Genomic DNA, 27,172 nt, shown 5'->3' with positions numbered 1-27,172 from the left:
AGCCGGCGACCCAGACAGCGGGCAAGCCAGACAGAGGGCGAGCCAGACAGAGAGCGAGCCAGACAGATAGCGAGCCAGACAGATAGCGAGCCAGACAGATAGCGAGCCAGACAGAGAGCGAGCTGGTGCAGGTAAATGAGGAGATGGCAAAGGAGTTGTCTGTCATCAAGAGGGGGCTACAGCACAGAGAACAGACTGTAGAGACTCCCAGAGAGAAGCTGCAGCCCCTCACCACCCCTAACAAACCCACCTTTACCCACAATCCCCCCCCATACCGACAACACTTTACCCACGCCCGCAGTCAACAAGGAGGCTCACATGGAGACACATACTACAGAGAGAAGCTCTCTGGCCCCCCCTGACACACCCCCACACACCCCTCCATGTACACAGGCCCTGTGTACCCCAGACCCAGACCGTAAACGCACTAATCTGGTAAAACCCACTGAGGTGTCCATCCTCATTGACTCACACGGGAAATTCATCCAAGAGAATAAACTCTTCGCCCAACACAAGGTGCGCAAAATATGGTGCCCAAAAACACAGGATGCACTCCACATCCTGTCTCAGCCTGACTTTGGCACACCAGGCCACATTATTATTCACACCAGCACCAACAACCTGCGAGAGGAGCAGGAGAGAGAAGGCAGCCTGGTCAACAGAGTAGCAGAGAGAGGAGCAGGAGAGAGTAGGCAGCCTGGTCAACAGAGTAGCAGAGAGAGGAGCAGGAGAGAGTAGGCAGCCTGGTCAACAGAGTAGCAGAGAGAGGAGCAGGAGAGAGTAGGCAGCCTGGTCAACAGAGTAGCAGAGAGAGGAGCAGGAGAGAGTAGGCAGCCTGGTCAACAGAGTAGCAGAGAGAGGAGCAGGAGAGAGTAGGCAGCCTGGTCAACAGAGTAGCAGAGAGAGGAGCAGGAGAGAGTAGGCAGCCTGGTCAACAGAGTAGCAGAGAGAGGAGCAGGAGAGAGTAGGCAGCCTGGTCAACAGAGTAGCAGAGAGAGGAGCAGGAGAGAGTAGGCAGCCTGGTCAACAGAGTAGCAGAGAGGGCCTCTGAGTGGTTCCCCAACTCCCACATCACCATCTCCACTCTGCTGCCCCGCAAAGACTTTCATCCCCGCACCATTCAGAAAGTCAACGCTGTCATCACCAGAGGGTGTGGCCTACTCCCGAACGTACACGTTGCTCACCACCCAACAATCACCCCAGAGCATCTGCACGAGGAAGCAGACAGTAGGGATGTTTGCCAAGTCTCTAAAGGACATGGCACTTGGTAGACAAACACCCTTCTGTCCGCACTGGACAGAGGACCACCCAGAGACCCCTACCAGACCACTGCACTACCAAGGAGCCCCAGGCCAATTCAACGCCACACCAGACCCAGCGCACCCCACAGGCCCCACCCACCACTAGAGCATCACCACTTCCATCGGCTTAGCCAGACCGGACCGGGCCCAGCCTACTACCCCGCACCAGACCACCACCCCTACCAGAACAGAGAGGAAGCCCCACGGCCCAGAACTGGCCCTTCTCCACTCCACAGGGCTCAACAGCAGGACCAGCGCAGCTACACAGAGGTCGTCAGAGGACAGGAAAACCCTGTAGGAATAAGTGAGATTAAAAATCTCCTGCAATACATCTGCACTAAGCGCGCGCGCAGACGCACACACACACACACACACACACACACACACCTATTGTACTAGAATTTACTTGTTCAATGAATAGGAATATTTATATATATATAACAGAAAAAATGTTAGCTGTTATCCTGTTTATCTCACTCTTAACAACTTATAGGTTAGTAGTTACTATATTTCTGACTGCAATTCTTTCTTTTTGCAACATGAAATCACTATCAGTTAGCATGTGGAACATTCAGGGCCTAAACTCATCAACCTTTGGACTGAAGAGCTTAGCACTGGAGTTCAACAAAAATCTGAAAGATGTTGACGTCATCATTCTGCAGGAGACATGGTGTAAGGTTAACATTGTCACTCACTGCCCCACAGGCTACAGGTAATTGTGCCATCACAAAAACAAAAACAACATCTAATTGATCCCCTCAAAATTGGCAAATATCACATTTGGTTAAAACTGAAAAAATAACTTGTACTGACAGAAAAAGACGTGTTCCTTTGCGCAATATATATCCCCCCCTCAGAATCCCCATATTACTCAGAGGAGATCTTCCCCACCCTTGAGGAGAGACATGCCATTTCCAGGCCCAGGGAAATGTGCTCATCTGTGGGGACACAAATGCGCGCACAGGAACATTACCTGATCTAACGAGCACACGAGGGGACAGCTTTATTACAGGCCATACTGTTTCTAACTGTCTTAATCTCCCACATAGAAACAACAGTGACAGCACCATCAACACGGAAGGGATCTGTTGCAGCTCTGTAGAAGCCTGGATCTGTACTTTGTCAATGGTAGGTTACTTGGGGGACTCTTTGGGGAGATTCACCTACTGCTCACATCTTGGCCACAGTACAGTAGACTATATGATCATAGACATTGACCCTTTCTCTCTCCGCTCATTCACGTCAAGCCACTAACACCTCTGTCTGATCACAGCCAAATTACATTGTTCCTCAAAAGAACAGACATGGAAACAACCACACATTCACAGCCCAGTAAGCTGTACAACATCAGACATTCATACAGATGGACCCAAAAACAGCACAGAAGAATACCAGAAAGCAACCTGGAACCAAAATATCCAAACACTCTTAGATAACTTTCTGGATACCACATTCACTCACAGTAAAGAAGGCATCAATCTAGCAGTACAAAACATCAACTATATTTTCAGGCAAACGGCAAATGAAGCACAATTGAAATATATAAAATCAAAACAAAAAAGATCAGAGGACAACTGGTTTGATGCAGATTGTAAAATTATAAGGAAAAAACTTAGAACACTATCCAACCAAAAGCACAGAGACCCAAATAATGGTGAATTACACCTTCATTACTGTGAGACTTTACAACTCTATAAACGTACACTCAGAACCAAAAAAGCACAGTACAACAGCAAGCAGCTGACACTAATTGAGGAGTCCATAAACAGAAACAACTTCTGGCAAAATTGGAAAAAAATAAATTAATCTAAACAAGAGGAATTAGCGATACAAAATGGTGACATATGGACAACCCATTTTAAAACACTCTACAACACCGTTCAAATTGACACAAACGCAGAAAAACGCCAAATTCATGAGAAGTTGAATGAATTAGAAAAAGCTATAAGGGACAACCAAAATCTACTCGACTCCCCAATTACTGACCAGGAGCTCTATAAGAAACTTCAGGCTCTCAAATTTAAAAAGGCATGCGGACCTGATGGCATCCTAAATGAGATGCTCAAACTCACTAGTGCAAAATTTCAATTGGCTGTATTAAAACTGTTTAATGTCATGTTCCTGACCTGTTTTCTGTTTAGTTTTGTGTGTTAGTTGGTCAGGACGTGAGTTTGGGTGGGCATTCTATGTTGTCTGTTTCTATGTTGGTTTAGGGTTGCCTGGTATGGCTCTCAATTGGAGGCAGGTGTTTGGCGTTCCTCTAATTGAGAGTCATATTTAGGTAGGCGGTTCACAGTGTTTGTTTGTGGGTGGTTGTCTCCTGTGTCCGTGTCAATGTTTGCACCATACGGGACTGTATACGGTTTGTTCATTTCATGTAGTCTGTTCATTTCGTTCTTCACGTTGTATGTAAGTTCGTCGTTCAGGACTGTCTACTTTCGTTTTGTTATTTTGTTAGTTTATAGTGAAGTTCGTGTTTTCGTCTTGTCTTTAATAAATCATTATGTCTTCACAATCCGCTGCGCCTTGGTTCCCTCAATACTCCTCCTTTTCGGTTGAAGAGGAGGACTATCGTTACATTTAATTTGATCCTGAGTGTAGGTTATTTCCCTGACATCTGGAATCAAGGACTTATAACCCCAATCTTTAAGAACAGAGACAAATTTGACCCTAACAATTACAGAGGCATTTGTGTGAGTAGTAGCCTGGGGAAGGTTTTCTGTAGTATTATAAATGTAAGTTCTAAACGTCCTTAATAAGCACAATGTCTTGAGTAAAAGCCACATTGGAGTTATACCAAAACGTCGCACAACTGATCATATTTACACCCTACACACCCTGATAGATAAAGATGTCCACCAAAATAATACCAAAATATACTCATGCTTTATTTACTTCCAAAAAGCATTTGATTCTATTTGGCATACAGGACTGTTCTACAAAGTTATTGAAAGTGGTGTAGAGGGTAAAACATATGACATAATTAAATCAATGTATACTGGCAATACATGCAGCATTAAAATTGGTAAGAAAATAACCTAATTATTTAACCAGGGGCGGGGCCTTCGCCAGGGTTGCAATCTGAGCCCTGCACTCGTCAATATTTACATTAACAAATTGGCCACTATTCTAGAAAAATCCTCAGCCCCTGGTGTTAGTCTCCACAATTCAGAAGTTAAATGCCTACTCTTCGCAGATGACCTATGCCTGCTGTCACCCACAGCACATGGCCTACAGCAGAGCCTGGACCTGCTAGAGCAGTACTGCCAGACCTGGGCCCTGGCAGTAAACCACAAAAAGACTAAAATAATGATTTTCCAGAGAAGATCCAGATCTCAGGGAATTAGACCAAAGTTCTCAATTGGTACGAAATATATAGAGTACTGCACACACTACAATTACTTAGGTTTAAATATAAGCTCAACTGGACACCTTAATGAGGCAGTGAATGAACTGAGAGAGAAAGCATGCAGGGCATTCTACGCCATTAAAAAGCAAATTCTAATTGAAATACCTATTAAGATTTGGCTAAAACTAATTGAATATGTCATTGAACCAATTGCACTCTATGGCAGCGAGGTGTGGGGTCCACTTGCAAAACAAGATTTCATCAAATGGGACAAACACCCCATTGAAACCCTGCATGCAGAGTTCTGTAAGATTCTCCTACATGTCCAGAGGAAAACTACAAACAATGCATGCAGGGCAGAATTAGGCCAATATCCACTAATAATAAAAACTCAAAAAATAGCAATTAAGTTTTGGAAACATCTAAAATACAGTGACCCCCTCTCATATCATTACCAAGCCCTGCAATGCCAAAAGCTGAGCAAAGAAAATAGTCCTCTCATCCAGCTGGTCCTGAGTTCACAAACCTGTTCTACTAACACACTGAAGCCTCAGGACCAGAACATCCAATCAATCAGAATAAACCAAATTACAACACAGTCAAAACAAAACTACATTGCTTATTGGGAAACACAAGCACAAACACAAAAGCAAAATACAGTTCTATCTGGCCCTAAATCGACAGTACACCATGAAAAACTGTTTGACCATGTTTACTGATCAAAACCTTAGAAAAACCTTGACAAAGTACAGGCTCAGTGAGCACAGCCTTGCCATTGAGAAGGGTAGACACAGGAAAACCTGGCTCCCTGTAGAGGAAAGGCTGTGCAACCACTGCACAACAGCAGAACCTGAGACGGAGCTGCATTTCCTGACAAAATGTCAAAAATATAAAACAATTAGAGTGTGTCATTTTCCCAAATTTGAAACCCTTATTCAAGGTTTCAAAGACCTCTCTGATGAGGATAGGCTACCCGTCCTGATGGGGGAGGACGCAGAGAGCTGTGGGTTGGCAGCGCACTACAGTGCTGCCTGCCATAAGTTGAGGGACAGTGTCTGACAAACCAATCAACCTGCACATGTACTCTACTGTATGCTTATTGTTATTGTTGAATGTATGGTTATTTTGAACGTTGGGTATTGTTGTTACTGTTTTGTTGACAATGTTGATTCTCATTTTTATATAGTAAATATCCAAAATAAGCTTTGGCAATATGTACATTGTTACATCATGCCAATAAAGTGAATTGAATTGACAGACAGAGACAGACAGAGAGCAAGAGAGAGAGAGAGAGAGACAGAGAGCAAGAGAGAGAGAGCGAGAGAGAGACAGAGCAAGAGAGAGAGCAAGAGAGCGAGAGAGAGCGAGAGAGAGAGAGCGAAAGTTAGCAGAGCGTCGCTAGATAATTTTCTACAGTGTGCCTCCCAAATGCATGTAAAAGCATTGTTTGATACACCGTCATTTAATAAGGCACGCACCTTGCAAGTTTTGTTTTTGCTTAAGCGACAACAGGGAATCAATTACGTGTAGCCCCTATGCTTGTGGGAAGTGAATACTCTAGGGTCAGGCTTTAGCGCAATCACATAACAGAACTCTGAGAACTCTTGATTTTTCACCTCTGAGAATAGCTACCAGCTTCGATGTTATAGACTGGCCTCGTGGATATGCATTTCAGATGAGATTCAGAGAAAAATAATTACTCAATTGAAAAACAGCAGGTAAAAGCTGCAATTTTCACTTGTGACATTTTAAACTAGGCTTTTGTTGAGCCGGCACATAATTATCTTAGCGTGCCAAAATTATTTTGGGTAGGCTTGACTACTACTATTAAAGAACGAATATCATAGGGAAAAAATGTAACTTTGGTATAAAGAGTTATGGCAAGTTTAATCAGAGCAGTCATCTGGCCAGGTCGCAGTTGTAAATGAGAACTTGTTCTCAAGTGGCCTACCTGGTTAAATAAAGGTGAAATAATGATTTTTGTTTAAATAAATCTCTGCCTTGACAAAGACGACGGGTACTGTACTGACAACGACTGAAAGCAGACTGAAAAGGCAAAAAACTCTTTGTTCTATTCACAACTTTTGTCATAGATTTACATAGAAAATAATGTAATATCTAACATAGAGCAGAAACTAGGGAGGACAATTACCCTGAAATACGATCGCCTTGAGAAAAATAACAACCCAATCACGTGAGAGCAAACTATTTTTTTCTTATTTTATTTTTAAATGCAAAAACTTTTTTTTCACTGACCCGACAATAGTTTAAATTTCTCGTAAAACAACAACGTTACGGCAGTTATTACATTTTCCCACAGCTGGTGTGAGGTTGTCTACTTGGTTTCTCTCTCATCTGAGGAGTTTAATTAAAAAGTAAGATGACACATTGAGGCATCATATTCCATAGCTAATTATCACCAACCCACACACTCTCGATGGTGCTAAATTCCAAAGTAAAACGATGCATATACTTCCTCTTTATTTACTCTGCTCTTTACTCTCCAATTAAAAAAAGCCCACCAATCATAGTGTCAAACAATCTAGGAAAAAGTTTCAAGTTGCTCGCAGGTTTGCATATCGTTGAACAGTGTGTATCCTGTACATAGGACTAATAAAAACTTGAAACTTGTTCCTAGATTGCTTGACACTAATTGTTGGGCTCATAGGCCATAATGTGAAAATGATGACAAATGTTAAGACATATTGCAACACTGAAATGTGATCAAATGAATACATCTTTAACAGTGTTTTACGGACTGAAAGCAAAGGATTAGTGTGCTCTTTGAGAACATTTTCATGACAACAAACCATACATCCACCTACACACTTTCTCCTCGTCAACAACCTCCTCTTCACTTCTCCTGCTATCAAAACGACTGCCAACGCTCATAACGTCTACCATTTATACCCATAAAAGGTTACACTTTTGGGGGGGGGGGGTAGTCCAGACAGTATGATCATCGTAGAGCATTTACAGATGGACTATCAACAAACTATCTGTTGATAAGTAACTGTTTGCTAAGTTTACCCTAGAATAACAGTCAAGGTTAGGGTTAAGTTTAGGGTTGGGTTAAGGTTGGGTTAAGGTTAGAGCTAGGATTAGTAGACAGTTAGTTGAAATAACTGAATTACCAACAAGCTAGTGACAGACATGAAACAGAACAGATGGAAAAGAGAATAAAATCTGTCCTACCCGGTTTACTGTCCAAGGCGCCAAAGTCCAGCGAGTACTTGACCACATGGTAATTGTTCCACACGTACAGCAGGTTGTCCCGCGGGTTGTAATCCACGGCGGCGATGTACTGGTATGAGTTGGGGAAGGGGATGTCCAGGAAGCCATCTTTACTCAGCTCTGTGTTGTAGATATAGTCGATCTTGTTCCCTGTCGCCTCGTTGTCGTCGTCTTCGTAGACCGACTTCACCACGTACAGAATCCCGCAGATCATGAAGGCGTTGGATGCCGAGCGCTTGTCGTAGGCGGTATCCCAGGTTCCTTCTACGCGGAGAGTATATGGGTTCAGTTGGCTGATGACGATGCGCCCATTGTTCTGCTCCGTGGCATAGATGACCCACAGGCCGTTCTCGTCCACGGCGAGGTCGATGTCCGACTTGCCGCCCCAGCGATATGGCGAGGTGTCGTGGTAGTTGGCGCTGCCAATGATGGCCTCGCCGCTCTTGATGCGGGTGCGCAGGTCGAACTTGACGATGTTGCGCGTGCGCTCCTTGTTGAAGAACAGAGCGCCGTCGTACACTACGAAGCCTGTGCCGTCGACGCGGTGCGGCAGCTTGTACGTGGTCGTGGGTCGCCCGGCGATGAAGTCCTCTTTGGAGGAGTACTCGGTCAGCGTGTCCGTGCGGTATGGCGTCCAGGGCATGTAGTAGATCTTGTCGGAGGCCTGGAGGGGGTCTTTACACCAGGCACCGGATTGGTGGTCTGACTCAAAGAGGTGTTCGCTCTGGTACACCCCTCGCAGCAAGCCGGGGCACAGGAATACTGAGGAGCCAAAATGGAGGAAAGACAAACACAGAGAGTTACTTTGGCATGAATTAGACTTCATTATTGGACTACGGCAACTGGAAGGAGAAAGAACAAAAGAAGGCTAGTGTAAAAGGAAGTCATTGCTTTTACCTGATGAGGATAATGTTTACAATGCATTAGTTCTTTAATAGTTAAATTTATGTAGGCTATATGACAAATAGAACAGGAAAAATAGTTGTCAATGTTGCTTAAATATACAATGAACGAGGTATGAGAGTATTATAATTTCAGAACATGCACGTACCCACACTCGGCTAGCTATCCACATATTTACAATAGGCATGTAATCAGTACCATGAGCAATGTAATACAAACAGCAATACATTCCATACACTTATTTCACCCATGCCAACTCCTCAGTGCTACTGTATCATTGGTTAATAAATAACATCTAATAGGGAATGTCTAATACAAACACATTAAAAGATCTTGATAAATAGCTCAAGCATAATTATTGGCATTTGGGGCCCAGGAACACAATAATGACTATCTATATTACTACATGAGAATATTTTTCCATTATTGAGATATCTTCAGTCTGTGGCATCATGATTTACAATGCCCCTGCATTCTAAACTAATTATACCCTAACTGGTTTCTACTGAAATCTTATGAAGTAATGCAGCATATGAGTCGATAGCGTGCATCCCTTGCCGAAGGTGATTCTGTTTCAAGATGGATTACACTTTGACCGCCGACTGAGTCAATTTCAAGTTAGCCGTCTTGATAAAAAGATTACATTTGAATTGAAGTCCTACTCTTACGAATTTAACATATGGAGCACGTAATTTATTTGGACCGAGAGACAACAACAACAAACATAATTATCTAAACGGGATCATCGACAGCCTCTTGAAAGATTCTCTTTATGTAATGATGTATATTCACTTACGCTCCCTAAAACAGACTCTTATACCGTTTAAAAAGTAACATTCGCACAGAAACTGTTAAACGTACAGATAATAAAGTAGGATTGAAGGTAGGAAGGTTTGAAATACTGTAGGTCTACACTTTTAAAAATAGTGATTTGACCATAGCATGAGATGCTAAGAGCAGTGCTATTGTCAAGCGCTAGACGAAAGCAACAAAGAATTAAGACAACCTAACATTTCCACCCAAGTTCGTTAGGATTCAGGGTGCAGCACATGAGCAATAGCAACAAATGGAAAGTGGGCGAAAGCTTCCTTATTTATGACAGGTGAGCAGCCTGACACCCCCGATGACAGGTGCTCCTGGGGACTCAGGCGGAGGTAAAAGCAGTGTGTTCAGAGAAGACAAACAACAAGCCTGACTCCTCTGTCATCTCTTAAGATTAAACATGCGTCTACCTGCATGTGAATAACATACCGTGATGCCTCCCATTGCACACATCTAAACTAGCACACAGCCAAAATGCTAAGGCTCTACGGCTTAATGAGGCTTTCAGAATCTAGCATGCCCGGTAGGTAGTCCTCTACTGAAAGGAAATTGGGTCTGCGTCCTAAATGGCACTTTTTTCCCTATTTAGTGCACTACTTTCAACCAAGGACTATAGGTCAAAAGTAAAGCACTATATAGGGTAGAGGGTTCATCTGGGACGCAGCCTGCGCTTTGGAGAGTTTTGATATTTGATCTATGGGTTAATGTTACTTATATGAGTGCACCCTTAGCTTTAAACATGACTGTCTCAGGGGCCAGTACCAAAACACAAAAACAACACAACTGCTACACAACACTGGGGCCCAGGTGCAGTAGTCGGCTATCGTATCATGCACGGTAGTATTCCAATAATATCTGAACAAGTGGGCGTCTTTGTGCATTCTGCCATATTGACTGGGAGTCCCTGAAGGTTATAACATCATCATGTTAGGCCTATATATAATCTGGAATGCTGACAGTTTATTGAGCGAGGCTATTGATTGGCGTCCACGCCTCTCACCTTTAATATGATGCTGCTGGCAAACATGAACAGAATAACTTTCAATTACCTGGGAAAGAAAATGTGCTGGATAGATGCATATAGTGGAAGAAAGATATGGCGTGTATTACTGCAGTTAGATGAAAGATAGTTATGCTACTGACTATATGCGAACCGCCGATGTTAAACTTAGTTTATATTTTCAGGTGAATCGTGACAAACATTTACATCATTTCGACCATCTAAAAGCAGTGGTACTGTTAAAACACTTGACACGACATTTGCTATTTCCCCAAAATCTAAACACACAACAATGTGTGATTTGTGTCTGTATTGTTGAGATAACCTTTGCCTCGCGTGGACGTCTTAGTGTTTCGTCATCGGTTCTGGATTCTAAAGTTTCTTTGTTGGCAGTGTTTGGGTCTGGACTGACACTAGCACTTTGTACATTGTCAAAAACGGGACGACTGTTTACATGACCCATGATGTCACTTGATGTGGGACCCCACCTTTTTATAAGATAGAACACAGTCGTCATTGTATGTCACTCTTCCATGAATCCGACGATCATGACAATGAGTTTGGTTTCCATGCAAAACATGCTGAAGCCTGCACTTAAAACACATTATGATACGGTTTTAATGCGTAGTAAGACTTTTCAAAAGGCATGTATGACCTTCTAATAATGTCTTATGGCGTGTTACCGACATGTTCATCACTACTAGGGCACACATTGAATTAGCAGACATTAGAAGGTCAATAAAGAGCAGATGACGTAAGAGAAATGCTGCTATGGCAACCCCCATCACCAAGCAAAGCATGAACCCCAATGAAGTCTCGAAAATAAAGGAGTGGGCAATTAGTTACCTTTTTGTTCCACTTCTATTTTAGGCATGAGAAGGAGAGAAAAGAAGAGAGAGATACAGAATAGATTAATGATGCGATAACTGGCAAAAGAGTCAAGTTTACTTCAGCAGGTCAAACACATTGGAACATTAGCACTGTGGATGATGAGGCTGCTTAGCGTTGGAGTAGTTGGAACAAAACATTCAATCGTAAAGTGTTGGGAAAGAAACATGTCGCTTGTCACACACAGCCTGTGGGGGAAGAGAGAGATTAAATCATATCTTTAGACATGTGAATTGTGTGAATGCGGCTTTGAAGTGACGACAACTCCGAGATAGGGGGAGAGCGAAAGAGAACAGTAATTAACTTGATCAGAAGTCAACTCCAGATGTGTTCATTAAAAACAGTAGAACATATGGTCGCATTCTACATAGACTCCCTCAGTCTGGCTGAACGCTCCTTCAGTAGTCACACGAGGGGGGAAACAAGAGCGCTCACGTGCAGATTGGAAGACAAACTCCACAGCAGCACATCTTCCATTTTGAAATTGATAATTGGTGATTTATCACCTGTGGGTTGATAAGGCTTTTACGATTAGCATATGGCCATCTCTATTGTAGTGATATCAGGAAAGAGACACAAATTCAATCATGTGTTCACATGGCAAATTCCCCTTGTACATGCAAAGATGTCGACAACCATCACAAGAGTAATTGGTCAATCAATCATAACGACATGAAACAAGCGCATGCGCATACCTGTACCCATCTATGCCAGGGAAGGCAGTCAGACCGACAATGTTTACGTTTCTGCACCGTTAACTTGTATTACGTACAGATTTCTGTTGCTACTCAACCGTATCGCTTATTTAAGGTCTTCTGGTGAAGAGTGGCTGGACTTTAAAGCCAAGTGTCATGTAGCCAGCCATGTGTGTCAAAGACTGTCGAGCGAGACCCACACATCAGCCACCTACTGCTACGAGCCTTGCCGCAGACCCTTATCCTTCGGTAATACTCTATCGCATACTGATTGCAGCAATTGGAATCCATGATTGTGTGGACATGTCCTGTTGTAGATGCCTGTGGATGGGGAATGCTGGTCTAAAAGGGCTTGTTGACTGATCTAAGAATGGAAAACAAGTCTAAATGTAATATCAATACTGTATATAGCGAAGAGATTTCAGCAATTGCTGTACTTAAAAATGATATGATTGTCTGGACATGTATTTGCTGTAAATCCTTGTTGTCTCTGCCTATAAAGGTTCTACTCCAGTTTTGACGTTTCCCCTAGGTACAGGATCAGCTTTCCCCCCCAATCCAAACATTAACTATTAGTGGGGAAACTGCCAAACTGACCCAAGATCAGAGTCTAGAGGCAACTTCACCATACTCCAAAAGGTTCTAGTCTACAAGTCTGGTTCCCTGGTGGGGTTAACGGCAGGACATGCATCTGCCCCCATGCGACTGCTCCCCTCTAATCCTGGATCTAATAAAACCGGATTAACCCCAGGGCTTACGCGGTAACTCCTCAAAACGGAGAGGAAGAGAGAGGGAGGTACAGAGAGAGGGAAAGGAAACGGGAGAGGAAGAAAGAGGTGGAAGCACAGCGAGGGGGAAAGGAAACGGGGGAGGAAGAAAGAGGTGGAGGCACAGCGAGGGGGAAAGGAAACGGGGGAGGAAGAAAGAGGTGGAGGCACATAGTGTGAGAGGGAAAGGAAACGGGGGAGGAAGAAAGAGGTGGAGGCACAGAGTGTGAGAGGGAAAGGAAACGGGGAGAGAGCGAGGAGGAAAGAACCACAGAAAAAAAAAGTGAGACAGAGGAAGAAATAAGGAGACAAAGAAGAAGACGATGACGAAGATGAAGAGATGAGCGAAGGGAGGGGGAGATTGAGAGAGATGGAGAGATTGATAGAATATTTCTTTCCGTTTTCAAAAGACATACTGTGTGTCTGACCACGCACGGCTGATATGGCCGCTCAGCATAGATATTCTGATGCCTTTTAGTTGTTTGGGATTGATCTTCAGGAAGTGTTAGGAATGATCTATTCAGCCATATTTCAGATACAGTATATCAATGATAACAACAGCCTGAAGCGGTCAATGGATGCAAACAGCACACCAACAACACAGCGTGTTTGAGGGCGTTAGTTTGATCAAGGCGAGGCGCAGACTAATCTTGATTATTGAGCGTCTGTTTTCCGGACACAGATTCTATCTAGTCGTCGACTAAAAACCATGCTCAATGGAGAAACTCCATCAAATGATTTGTTTTTTGGGATGCGAGGGCATTTCTAGGTCAGTGATTCTGTGCAGTCCGACTACAATGTAGCCTCAAACACATGCGTTATCTCACGCCACAGGTTACAAACTGAATCTAGGTAAACACAAAACCTCTCACATTGAACTCTTCTAATCTATTACCAGATCATTGGCTCCCACACAACAGTACTGAAGGGTGTTACTGTATTTGATTGAGTGATCGCTAGCGGTTGTGAGGGAGGGTAATGATCTATAGCAAAAACCATTAGCTCTTTTAAGAGACGGCGGGATTGCGAAGAGATGGACGAGCAAGTAGCCGTGGGACGCGCCCGGTATCCTTGTCGCAATACGCCGCCACTTTCGTGTTTACACGTTCCGCATGTTCCCTGTCATCTTCCGTGTACGTCCCCAAGGTAAAGTCACTCTGGCTGTTTGCAATTATTTATCTAGAAATGGCGTGGTTGGGCTGCTAGCGACGTACCCAGGATATCTTAGTTCAGGGCCACTCAGATTAAAGGAAAAAGGATGGAGAAACAAGATAATTGATTCATTTGAAATGCGCCTTTTCCCATTGTGACCTTAATACGATTTTGGTCATGGTTGTCACAGAGTCATTAAAAGTCTGTCTGTCTGAGTGTACTAAGTGTATACTGGCTCAGCCAAGCAATCTTCTCAAAGCAGAATGGTTATGAATATATCCTCTCCAAATCACTCATATTTCACGGGTTGTAATGTATTTGGACAGTTCAAAGAGAGTATCAGAGAGAAATGCCACTTGAACAACGTTTAGCCAAGAGACGGTTGTGGATACGGTTTATACAACCTGGTGGTATACTAGGGGAAGAAGGTCCACCGGCCATATGACCTTCCGGCACAGTGAAGTGAATATAAAATGGCTTCCAGGCCAAACACAGTCTCTGCTGTACTAGAGTAGATATAGTCGATGTCTATTTTCATATTTGGCCAAGGGCACAAACAGCAATATCTTTCCTGCTATCTGCTGATGCATAGTTCGTATAAAATGATCCAAGAAATAGATACCTACTTGTTATTCCTGTAAATACACAGAATAAACATTTTGTCGATGGCTGTGATGATGATGATGACAATTAGGGTTAATTTATCTTTTGTTTTATTGTCATCACCACTCACCGACTTTGATGTGTACTATTCTACAGGTTTGGACACGCCTGTAACCGCACTGGCAAGTGTTGGCAGCCAATAGCATTTCAACAGCAAGCATTTCACCACGCAAAACGCAGACACACAAAAACGGCAAATGGTCTCCAATGGATCTAACTGGCTAAGCTTCCCTATCAAATCAAATAAGCTGCATGGACATCCTATCCATCCATATGAGGAAACTTACGTTGATATCGTAAAACAGAAAACGTTGCTTTTTATACATGTTCACATCTAGGCATTTAGCTGATTTTCAGCAATATGGACACCCTAAATAAACTTCTCCTGAACTCCTCAGTCTGTGAAGATATGGCGTTTCAAACACCATATGTTACACGTATGCATATAATCTACCTCTCAAACCTCCCAACATCAAAACAGTCTGAAATTCAAGTACTTGTGTCACACATCAAGCGTTGTGTCACACCATATCTACATATTTCACATACATGTTGTCACGCCTGCCTCCGCTCTCCCTGTCTAGTGCTCGAGGGCTGTCTGTCCGCTCCCCTGTTTGTTCCCTGTGTCTGCATTAATGTTATGTGTTCACGTCCAGACGCTGTCCTGTCCCATGTCCGTCGCCATTAAATGTTCACTCTCTGTACCTGCTTCTTGTCTCTACCAGCGTCGACCCTTACACATGTACATATGGCTGCGTTCATACAGGCAGCCCAATTCTGATATTTTTTCCACTCATTTATATTTTTCACAACAGATCTTTGTCCGAGCTGATCTGATTGGTCCAAAGACCAATTAGTGAACACAAGATCAGAATCGGAGCCTATCTGACCTCAAAATTCACATCACCTTACTTAAATGTCTAAAGAACGCCATTTCCTTATTCAAGGCATACAGCTATCTGCAAATACTAAAAGGCCTTAGTGACTGACACTAAGCCTCGCTAGCCCTGCCCACGTAAATGACAGCTGTATGGGTGTGCATTTCAATAATTAACGCTTCCCAATGGCGGTGAGGTGGCTGAATGGTATCATCAGGAGCTAATAGAGATTCATGGTTGAGCCGAGGCCATTTTGGTTATATTTCGCCCCCTTTCCTCTCCTCCTCCTCTCTTCCTGTGCACTGAACCTAGGAGGGAGGGCACAGTGACTATTCACTTTTCTTAATTAATGACAGAAATTAGATGCTTCAATAGCATGTAGGATGTCACGGGTACAATTTTGCCCTATTTTTTTTTCTCTCCATCCAGCCATCCATCCATCACTCTCTCTAAACCTCTTGCTCAGTCTTCTCCATTTCCTTCCCGCTTTCTCCATGCCCCCTGTCCCTCTCGTATTCTCCCCCGCTTCTCTTCTGTCCTCCATTTTTCCTCGCTCCCTCCCGCCGTCACTCCTCTCCTCTTTCTCTCCGTTTCCCCTTGGTCGCTCTCCCTCCCTGGGAGCGGTAGCTGTGCTCTTTCATAACCTTGGCGATGCAGGAACCCGCCAGTGTATCTGTGTGTGTATGTATATGTTCAGTATGTGTGTGTGTGTGCACGTTTGCGTGTGAGAAAGGTGCAAGGACTTGGCGCACGGTCAATCAGTCATCCACCGGGGAGAGGCAGCCTTCAGACCGATACAGGGGAAAACACATGCAAGAAAAAAAAAAGCATGAAATACATTTTCAGGAACATGACCCGGAATTGGAGCAGAAGTAACTTAATTGCACTTCCTAAAGATGCCTCGATTCCAGAGACCTTGATATTACAGAAGGGCAGCAAGAGAAAGCATGCAGCGATGACATAAGGAGAAAGCTTTTAGTCTGGTGGTAAAGAGGGTCTGGTGAAAGACCACAGAAGAAAGAGGGTGCTTCATTACACGAGTCACAATGTAGGAACTTTGATTAGCAGGGCAATATCACAAAGAGAGACTCTAAAGAGGCCAATCTCCAATTAGAGTGATAGCCATGGCACCGAGCAGCCCTTGTGCATTGGTTTCTCTTTTCTCTGAACTTAGAACCCCTTTCAAAAGTGTTTGTGTGTGTGTTAATGGCTGCGTCTGCTTGCGTGCCAGTGTTTGTGTGTGTGTGTGCGCATGTAGGACAAAAAGAGAACACCCAGAACGAGGACCTGATAGATTACACCAGGCCCACATGGCTATTACGGGGGAAAAAAGCATTCACGCCGCCATTCATCCACATTGGTAATCGCACCCTTCCTGGGCAATTACTGACCCACTCTACTGGAAAAATGCAGGAAAATACAAGCATTAATGTCTATTTCCAGAAGTGTGTTTTTTTACCTCTTGCCTCTCCGTGTATCTCCTATGATAATCTAGCTTCACTCTGTATCCTTCTTGAAGTAAGAAGTAGGTCCATTGACCAATGTATTATTATGTATTCCTCTTACACTGAACAAAAATATAAAACCCAACATGTAAAGCGTTGGTCCCATGTTCCATGAGCTGAAATTAAAGATCCCAGAAATGCCCCGTATGCACAAAAATCGTATTTTTCTCAAATTTGTTTACATCCCTGTTAGTGAGCATTTATCCTTGCCAAGATAATCCATCCACCTGACAGGCGTGGCATAAAGAAGGTCATTAAAACAGGTGCACCTTGTGCTGGGGCAATAAAAGGCCACTTTAAAATGCACAGTGTTGGCACATAACAATGCCACACATGTCTCAAGTTTTGAGGGAGCATGCAATTGGCATGCTGACTACAGGAATGTTTCCAGAGAATTGAATGTTCTTTCTCTACCATAAGCCACCTCCAATGTCATTTTAGAGAAATCCGCAGTAGATACAACCAGCCTCACAACCGCAGACCACATGTAACCATGGACCTCCAAATCTGGCTTCTTCGCCTGTGGGATCATCTGAGACCAGCCATCCGGACAGCTGATGAAACTGTGGGTCATTTTCCCACTGAAGTAACCGACTGGAGAAGTGTGCGCTTCACAGATGAATCGCGGTTTCAACTGTACTGGGCAGATGGCAGAAAGCGGGTATGGCGTCATGTGGGCGTTTGGTTTGCTGATGTCAACGTTGTGAACAGAGTGCCACATGGTGGCAGTGGGGTTATGGTATGGGCAGGTATAAGCTATGGACAACAAACACAATTGCATTTTATCGATGGCAATTTGAATGCACAGATATCATGATATCAGATATCATGACGAGGTCCTGAGGCCCATTGTGCCATTCACCCGCCGCTAATCACCTCATGTTTCAGCATGATAATGCACGGCCCCATGGCGCAAGGATCTGTACACAATTCCTGGAAGCTGAAAGTGTTCCAGTTCCCGCCAATATCCAGCAACTTCGCACAGCCATTGAAGAGGAGTGGGACAACATTGCATAGGTGTCACGTTCCTGACCTATTTCTGTTAGTTTGTTATGTGTGTTAGTTGGTCAGGACGTGAGGTTGGGTGGGCATTCTATGTTTTCTGTTTCTGTGTTGGTTTTGGGTTGCCTGGTATGGCTCTTAATTAGAGGCAGGTGTTTGGCGTTCCTCTAATTAAGAGTCATATTTAGGTAGGCGTTGTCACAGTGTTCGTTGTGGGTGATTGTCTTCCGTGTCTGTGTAATTGTTTGCACCATACGGGACTGTTACGGTTTGTTCGGTTTGTGTAGTCTAATTGTCCTATTCGTGCGTTCTTCTTGTTTTATGTGAGTTCGTCGTATAGGTTTGTCTACACCGTTTGTTATTTTTGTTAGTTTATTCAAGTTCGTGTTTTTTCGTTAAATAAAATGTCATTTCACTACGCTGCGCCTTGGTTCCCTCAATACTCCTCCTCTTCCGAAGATGAAGAGGAGGAGGACCGCCGTTACAGAATCACCCACCAAATCTCCAGAACCAAGCAGCGGAGTAAATGGAGTAAGGGACAGGAAAAGAAGGCGGAATGGACTTGGGACGATATATTGGACGGGAAAGGTTGCTACACATGGGAGGAGATCCTGGCTGGTAGGGATCGCCTCCCATGGGAACAGCTGGAGGCACTGAGGAGAGCAGAGGCTACCGGAGAGAGGAACCGGAGTTATGAGGGAACGCGTCTGGCACGGAAGCCCAAAAAGCCCGTGAGTAACACCCAAACATTTCTTGGGGGGGGGCTAAGAGGTAGTGGGCCAAGGGCAGGTAGGAGACCTGCGCCCACTTCCCAGGCTTACCGTGGAGAGCGGGAGTACGGGCAGGCGCCGTGTTACGCAGTAGAGCGCACGGTGTCTCCTGTACGAGTGCATAGCCCAGTGCGGGTTATTCCACCTCCTCGCACTGGTAGGGCTAGATTGGGTATTGAGCCAGGTGTCATGAGGCCGGCTCAACGCGTCTGGTCTCCAGTGCGTCTCCTCGGGCCGGCATACATGGCACCTGCCTTACGCATGGTTTCCCCGGTTCGCCTACATAGGCCGGTGCGGGTTATTCCACCTCCCCGCACTGGTCGGGCGACCGGGAGCATTCAACCAGGTAAGGTTGGGCAGGCTCAATGCTCAAGAGTGCCAGTACGCCTCCACGGTCCGGTATTTCCGGCGCTACCTCCCCGCCCTAGCCTAGTACCTACAGTGCCTACACTACGCACTAGGCTACCAGTGCGTTTCCAGAGCCCTGTTCCTTCTCCACGCACTCTCCCTGTAGTGCGTGTATCCAGTTTGGTGCCTCCAGTTCCGGCACCACGCACTAAGCCTCCTGTGCGTCTCCAGAGCCCTGTACACACTGTTTCTTCTCCCCCTACTAATCCTGATGTGCTTGCCCTCAGCCCGGTGTCACCAGTGCCGGTACCACGCACCAGGTATAGAGTGGGCTTTGAGAGTCCAGTGTGCCCTGTCCCTGCTCCCCGCACTAGTATGAAGGTGCGTGTCCTTAGCCCGGTGCCTCCAGTTCCGGCACCACGCACCAGGTCTACAGTGCGCCTTATCCGGCCAGAGCCATCCGTCTCCCCAGCGCCATCTGAGCCATCCGTCTCCCCAGCGCCATCTGAGCCATCCGTCTCCCCAGCGCCATCTGAGCCATCCGTCTGCAATGAGCCTGCAAAGCCGCCCGTCTGCCATGAGCCTGCAAAGCCGCCCGTCTGCCATGAGCCTACAGAGCCGCCCGCCAGACAGGAGCCGCTAGAGCCGCCCGCCAGACAGGATCTGCCAGAGCCGCCAACCAGACAGGATCTGCCAGAGCCGCCAACCAGACAGGATCTGCCAGAGCCGCCAACCAGACAGGATCTGCCAGAGCCGCCAACCAGACAGGATCTGCCAGAGCCGCCAACCAGACAGGATCTGCCAGAGCCGCCAACCAGACAGGATCTGCCAGAGCCGCCAACCAGACAGGATCTGCCAGAGCCGCCAACCAGACAGGATCTGCCAGAGCCGCCAGCCTGCCATGAGCGTCGAGAGCCGCCAGCCTGCCATGAGCGTCGAGAGCCGTCAGCCTGCCATGAGCGTCGAGAGCCGTCAGCCAGCCATGAGCGTCGAGAGCCGTCAGCCAGCCATGAGCGTCGAGAGCCGTCAGCCAGCCATGAGCGTCGAGAGCCGTCAGCCAGCCATGAGCGTCGAGAGCCGTCAGCCAGCCATGAGCGTCGAGAGCCGTCAGCCAGCCATGAGCGTCGAGAGCCGTCAGCCAGCCATGAGCGTCGAGAGCCGTCAGCCAGCCATGAGCGTCGAGAGCCGTCAGCCAGCCATGAGCGTCGAGAGCCGTCAGCCAGCCATGAGCGTCGAGAGCCGTCAGCCTGCCATGAGCGTCCAGATTCGTCAGTCAGCCATGAGCTGCCCTTCAGCCAGAAACGGCTATATACCCAGAACTGCCCCTCAGTCCAGAGCTGTCTCTCTGTCCGGAGCTGCCTTTCAGTCCGGAGTTGCCCCTCTATCATGATCTCCCTCTCTATCTTGATCTACCTCTTTATTCTGATCTATCCCTCTGTCTTGTGCTATCCCTCTGTCTTGATCTATCTCTCTGTAAAGGTGCTGTCCCTGTCATGGATGTTACTAAGAGGATTTTGTGGGGGTAAGATATGGGTGGACATTTTTAGGGGTAGATGGAGGCTGGGATTGACTATGGTGGGGTGGGGACCTCGCCCGGAGCCTGAGCCACCACCGTGGTCAGATGCCCACCCAGACCCTCCCCTAGACTTTGTGCTGGTGCGCCCGGAGTTCGCACCTTATGGGGGGGGGTTATGTCACGTTCCTGACCTATTTCTGTTAGTTTGTTATGTGTGTTAGTTGGTCAGGACGTGAGGTTGGGTGGGCATTCTATGTTTTCTGTTTCTGTGTTGGTTTTGGGTTGCCTGGTATGGCTCTTAATTAGAGGCAGGTGTTTGGCGTTCCTCTAATTAAGAGTCATATTTAGGTAGGCGTTGTCACAGTGTTCGTTGTGGGTGATTGTCTTCCGTGTCTGTGTAATTGTTTGCACCATACGGGACTGTTACGGTTTGTTCGGTTTGTGTAGTCTAATTGTCCTATTCGTGCGTTCTTCTTGTTTTATGTGAGTTCGTCGTATAGGTTTGTCTACAACGTTTGTTATTTTTGTTAGTTTATTCAAGTTCGTGTTTTTTCGTTAAATAAAATTTCATTTCACTACGCTGCGCCTTGGTTCCCTCAATACTCCTCCTCTTCCGAAGATGAAGAGGAGGAGGACCGCCGTTACAATAGGCCACAATCAACATCCTAATCAACTCTACACGAAGGAGATGTGTCGCGCTGCATGAGGCAAATGGTGGTCACACCAGATACTGACTGGTTTTCTGATCCACACCCCTATCTTTTTTTAAAGGTATCTGTGACCAACAGATGCATATCTCTATTCCCAGTAATGTGAAATCCATAGATTAGGGCCTAATGAATGTATTTCAATTATCTGATTTCCTTATATGACCTGTAGCTCAGTAAAATCATTGACATTTTTTGCATGTTATGTTTATATTTTTGTTCAGTGTAGTAAGTAGCCTTTGCCTGCTCACAGTTGGTTAAAATCCCATGACCCACACCAGATGTCATCGGTGTGTCTAGATGATGTCATCAGTGTCTCTAGATCGGGAAAACATATATCTTTTTGACTACAAAACCTAGAAACCATGCGTCTTTACATAGCGCTGGAGATAATGAATTTGATGTTGAAATAGAGTGAATGTTGCCTTTAATCAATCATGACAAAACACAATATGACTGTGGATGTGGGGGCCTACCAGTTAAAACCATGGACATACAATCAGTTTCGAGATCAATGTTAAAACCAATGACTGTGATATTCGTGATACAGGTCAGGGATTAGTCTTCCCTCTCACATTTGCACACACTGTGTGAGATCAGAAACCATCATCATAAGCCTTTCCCAGTTACAGGGTGATCAGCTGTCACTAAACGATGTGATAGCACTGCAATCTCCCTTCACACATGAGGAGACATAGACCTAGTCATTCAGGTGAGTAGAGACTCTCTGTCAGTGAGTAGGATAGACTAGCACATTAGGTCAATCAAGTACAACGAGAGAAAGAGTGAGTGGTGAATTTGTACCTGGTGTGTGAATGCACAAAAAATACAACTAATGGCTGACTGACTGAGCCAGTTATATGTATACAATCGGCGTGTTCATCTTTGATGTGATACAGATAAATACAGCAATCCAATTCTAGCAGCATCATGGGCTAGATGTTGACGCAATTAGTTACTGTGTGAATGATAAACGGTCACACCGGCACAGACAAAGTATTTTCCTCTTAAGCATCTAGATAAAAATGTATATCCTCACTCATTTTTCAGTAATATATTATACATTTTCATAACTATAACAAATCCAATTTGAATCAACCTCGGCAAGCACAATGGAGTATGACAAAGCGTCTTGTCAGCCAAACAGTCACACAGGTGCTGTTTACTAAAGGTGTGACTGTGGCATAGCGGAGCCCGTAATGACAGCGTTAAGCAGGGGCGGAATTGTAAAAAGACACCCACGTGCTGTGGCCGCATTGATTTCACGGTTTTCATCTGCCTTCCAGCTTTGGTCAATGCTGACCGATGGGCGACGACTGCGGCAGGTGCTGAGCGTTGTGCCAAAATAATCCGACGCTTGATTCGATTAGGCCGCCGAACCTGTTGCTGCTTATTAACGACTGATTGCTTGTCCATGCGGAATGAATTATAAGCAAATTAAGGCCAGGCACCACACCTTAATAGGGTCATTATTTTCCCTTAATCACATCACAATCAACTTTTGCCAGTTGAATGTAGATGCAAATATAACTTTTTTCTGAAATATGGTATTACAATATGCAAATGAGAAATGTATGTGTGGAGTCTTGCTTTTCTGTTTTTAAATACTAATATTGTTGGACCAAATACCATGAAACAAAAAATTGCTAAGTAGAAGCAAAAATGTCATTTCAGCCTGACCGGGGGTGCCAGGCATTAGACATATAGCTGCGGATATCCTTATTTGAGACAAATCAAGTCTTGAATTACACATCTTGGCTTAGCAAGCACACACAAGCTGTTTTGCGGGCTGGCATTGTGGGGGTTGTACATTGTCTTTATTACTGTGGAACAACAGGGAAGCTCTGGAGATTGTTTAGCTATGGATATTCTCCCTCTCTCTCTGGCTCGTTCTCACAGAGGTATCCATTTTGCATTTTGGAGCAGAACAAAAGACTTCCTTAAAGTGAGTGCTATAATTACACTGTTCTCGTGTCGGGATTTATTTTCCAAAATCAAGGTCAGTACATTCACCATGGTAACAGCACACAATTAGAGATGTAATTAGTCATAATAGGGAAATCGAGAGAGGAAAGGGAGGTAGAGGTTGGGAGTAGGGAGAGGCGATGCCAGGACGAAACATTGGTGGTGGTTGGCGAAACATTCCACAAGGGACATAGGCCATTTCACCCGGGGATGTGTTTTCTTTCATGACCCTGCAGGGGTCTCGGGAGCTCTCTGTTATGAGTAATGGGTGATTCATTAAAGCTGTGAAAGAGTGGGGGCAGAGGGTACCGTGAAACAGTGTTGACCTCTAAAGAAATACAACCTCTGAGGTCGGAACCTGGCCGTTAAAAGGAGTGTGTTACAGAGACAGGTTGAATAAGAGGGAGGGGACGGACAAGACAGGCATCTTTCTGAATCAATTTGGAGATGAGACTTGGAGGATTACAGGGCCCTGTTTGAATCCTCTCAAAATGCCTCCTTCATTCCTCCCTTCCTTTGAGGTAACCACTGATTTGACATGATGTGATTGGTGAAAGCAATGCAGTGACAAGCTTTTATTGAACAATCCATCCACGTTATATCAGTGATTATTTCAGGGACGAAGGAAGCGAGTCAAGGTTAGAAGGCGGACCGGAGAGAGATGTCGACATATCGGCCATCTGATCCCTGTCTCGCTTATGTCATCCTCACAACGGGACCACGGGTGCATCACTCATTCCAAAGGGTAGCCGTGGTAATCCTCAGAGTGCATGGCAGAGCACGTCTAAACACTAGAAGTACATTCGACAAACACCAGTTCATGCTGACACGAACGCAAAGATGGCTTATATATATATATTTGGAAATGTGTAAATATCAGAATGTACTAATTTACCCAGAAGGATGGATCTATTGCCATGACACACATAGGCTCAGGGGCAGCATGGTTGCCTCAATGCTGCGCGTTCTTGTTGTATTGGACCAAATAGACAAAGGAAGCCAGTGATTATTCCAAATGACAGGCTGAGTAAGAGCTTGGTCTGTATTGCCCCACGTCATAGGAAAACACTGGTGTGGCTCCCAGAATATCCGCCATTGCATTTCCATTACGATTCATGGCGCGAATCGAATCACCAATTAATAAAATCAATATCATATCGCGTCAGCGTGAAGCTCTCTGCAGCGTATCATTCCCTATTTTTACAGGTGTGGGTCTGATGGAGCCATTCTCCTCTGCTGATGGAAGATGGAGAGAGGAGCTGTAACTTATACTGACAGTGCCTGCTTTCAGCACGGGAATACTGATGAAAACGTCCTGCACAGGAAGAGAGAGAGATTAAGGGATATAGATATAGGCAGAGAGAGAGGGTGAAAGAGAGTGATGGGGGGGGGGGGGGTAGAAAGAGAGAGAGGGATAAATAAAAAATACTATGTGCTTAATATGAGTTGTCAATAAGACAGCGGTGGAAACAACCAGGCTCAATGAACCAAGCTAAATATGTCAAACATGGTGCACATTCTTTATAAGAAGAGAACTATTTGTTAATATAGTAAATATAGAATAAAGCACCTCAAAATGAAATTATAACATCTGATATGTGACATTTGTTTCATTTGGTGCCAAGCAAGTAGCAATCCATTCTTCAAAGGCAACAAGCTGGATGGAAGCAAATATAATTGACTTTAAACGACACTTCAAATTCATTCCAAATTACAGTAGTTTATGAATCCCATTTGGTTAGACACCTTCGGTTCCACAGGCTTTCAGAGTAAACGACTTTCTCTTTTCGAGGTTCAGCGAAAAACAATGTGGGACGTCACACGATAATGTCTGTGCACTTCCTGTGACCTCATCCTCTCTTCCTGTTCGTCTGTTTACTCTCGTCTGCTCGCTGAGTATTCCATTCAAACCTCAAACAATTTCCATTTCCAATTCAGTCATGGATACCTTTGAGGTTCTTAGGTCATGCTATGATGCCACTGGGGCTGAAAGGCGTGCTGTTTTTTAGGTTTTGAAGGTTCAGGCCTAGGTCTCTCATCTCTTAAAGGAAGTGTGTGTGAAAAATGGACTGGCTAGAATCTAAGCGAACACAACTGCATTTTGAATAAAGCTAAATTGCCTTTGATGCTAATGCTCTAACTTGACAGTTGGTAATAGCTCTGACAGAACCGTGAATGCTTAGAACAGAGGATGAATACTCAGAAAATAATCCGTTGATACTGCAATATTCTCGTTTAGGTGTGTGAGCAAATTGATTGACCAATTGCAGAGCATCTGGTTTTGTTTCATCATCAACTAGGGCTATCTTTGTGGTTTTATAATTAGAATTACCTCTACTGACAGAAATCAGTCAGTCTTGTCAGTTTTCTGAAAACACTGTCAAGAATTTGTGGAATATGAATGACGTCAACGACAAAATGTTAATTTTGATTTACTTATGGATGATAGCCCTTTGGTAATAAATTGAAGACTAATACTACATTAAATCTGAATCTACCTTGAATCCAATGTCTCAATTTAACATCAAATCCCCAAAGCAATCAATACCGTCAACATTAGAAATCCACTAACAGATATGTATTATAAGTCCAACATGGCATGTGCTAGAATATCATTGACACTGTTATTCATACATGGACATTTTAAATTATGAGTTGGATATAAGAGAAGAATAGCTGACATTCAAACAGATATTATATGAGACAAAGAACCTTGGTTTCGAATAAAGGTAACCATATTGTTATGCGTAAGTTCATTTGAACGTTCATTTTTCACGCTTGGATACATTGAGAGGTACCAGAATCAGATTGTGACATTTTCCAATGCCCGTGTTGCTACTGCAGCTCACTTAAAAGGGACAACATTAACTTCAACATAAAGACATGTTAAGGACACAATCATACATTTTATGTATATGACAGAGTGAAGTGGCATTGCTGTAACATGGAATTAAGCATGACGAAGAAGAGCATTACAATACAAAATGTATCATGCACTATGTCATGGGCTTCATCCCAAATGGCACCCTATTCTCTTTATAGTGCACTACTGACCAGAGTCACATACAGTAGGTAGTGCACTATATAGGAAATAGAGTGCAATTTAGGAAGTATCCATGAACTGCTTAGAAGAACACAAGAGAATGAAGAGATACGTACTGTAGGGTACACATTCGTACTGGACCTCAAGGTACTTATAGGTTCCGGGGCAAGGGTCAGGAAATACATCTAGTCCAGCCACTACAGCACACTGGGTCCGATTATTACATCTGAAAAGGAAGAAAAGGGTCAGGTTAAAAGGGTCAATCTGGGATTCAAACAACAACAAAGCAGTCATTCTGCAACTGTTTTTTGTCACCAGCTAAGGGATGGCCATAGAGAAATGTAACACTTTATAGACAGCTATGGATGCAAGGACCAACTATCCAGGACATCAAAATGAAAGTTTTAACCATGTGTTGGACCTTCACAGGGGCGTGCTTGTGAATTCAGAACCATTATAGAACCATTACAGTCAACATCCAGAGGTACCACAATGAAACGCTGATGTTGCTATGATAAATATTTAGAATGTGGTTAATGAACTAGAATTAATTCCCATTTCATTTTGCTGCTCAGACTGAGAAATTGATGCATTGCGGGTTCAGTGGACATTGACTGCCAAGCCGTCAACGGTAAAATCATCCATTTGGCGAGAAGAAGGTTGG

General features: G+C 44.5%; 1 protein-coding gene across 15 annotated transcripts in view; it reads right to left on the bottom strand.

Moving 5' to 3' along the window:
• Nucleotides 1–26,817, bottom strand: part of LOC129835255 (adhesion G protein-coupled receptor L3-like) — a 165,338-nt gene extending 138,521 nt beyond the window's left edge. For 6 of the 15 annotated variants that reach the window (XM_055900792.1, XM_055900799.1, XM_055900801.1 and 3 more), the window contains exons 1-3: nucleotides 26,625–26,817; nucleotides 11,456–11,470; nucleotides 7,846–8,646 (exon numbers count right to left, since the gene is read on the bottom strand). In XM_055900792.1, coding sequence (XP_055756767.1) covers nucleotides 7,846–8,646; nucleotides 11,456–11,470; nucleotides 26,625–26,802 — 994 coding nt within the window. In that variant the 5' untranslated portion in view covers nucleotides 26,803–26,817. Of the gene's footprint in view, nucleotides 1–7,845; nucleotides 8,657–11,455; nucleotides 11,471–26,624 lie in introns of all 15 variants that reach the window. The other 9 variants (XM_055900791.1, XM_055900793.1, XM_055900796.1 and 6 more) reach the window with 2 other exon arrangements.
• Nucleotides 26,818–27,172: the final 355 nt, after the last annotated feature.

Source organism: Salvelinus fontinalis, chromosome 36 (assembly GCF_029448725.1).
Source record: "Salvelinus fontinalis isolate EN_2023a chromosome 36, ASM2944872v1, whole genome shotgun sequence".
Taxonomy (NCBI): domain Eukaryota; kingdom Metazoa; phylum Chordata; class Actinopteri; order Salmoniformes; family Salmonidae; genus Salvelinus; species Salvelinus fontinalis.
This window is presented reverse-complemented; position numbering and strand designations above follow the sequence as displayed.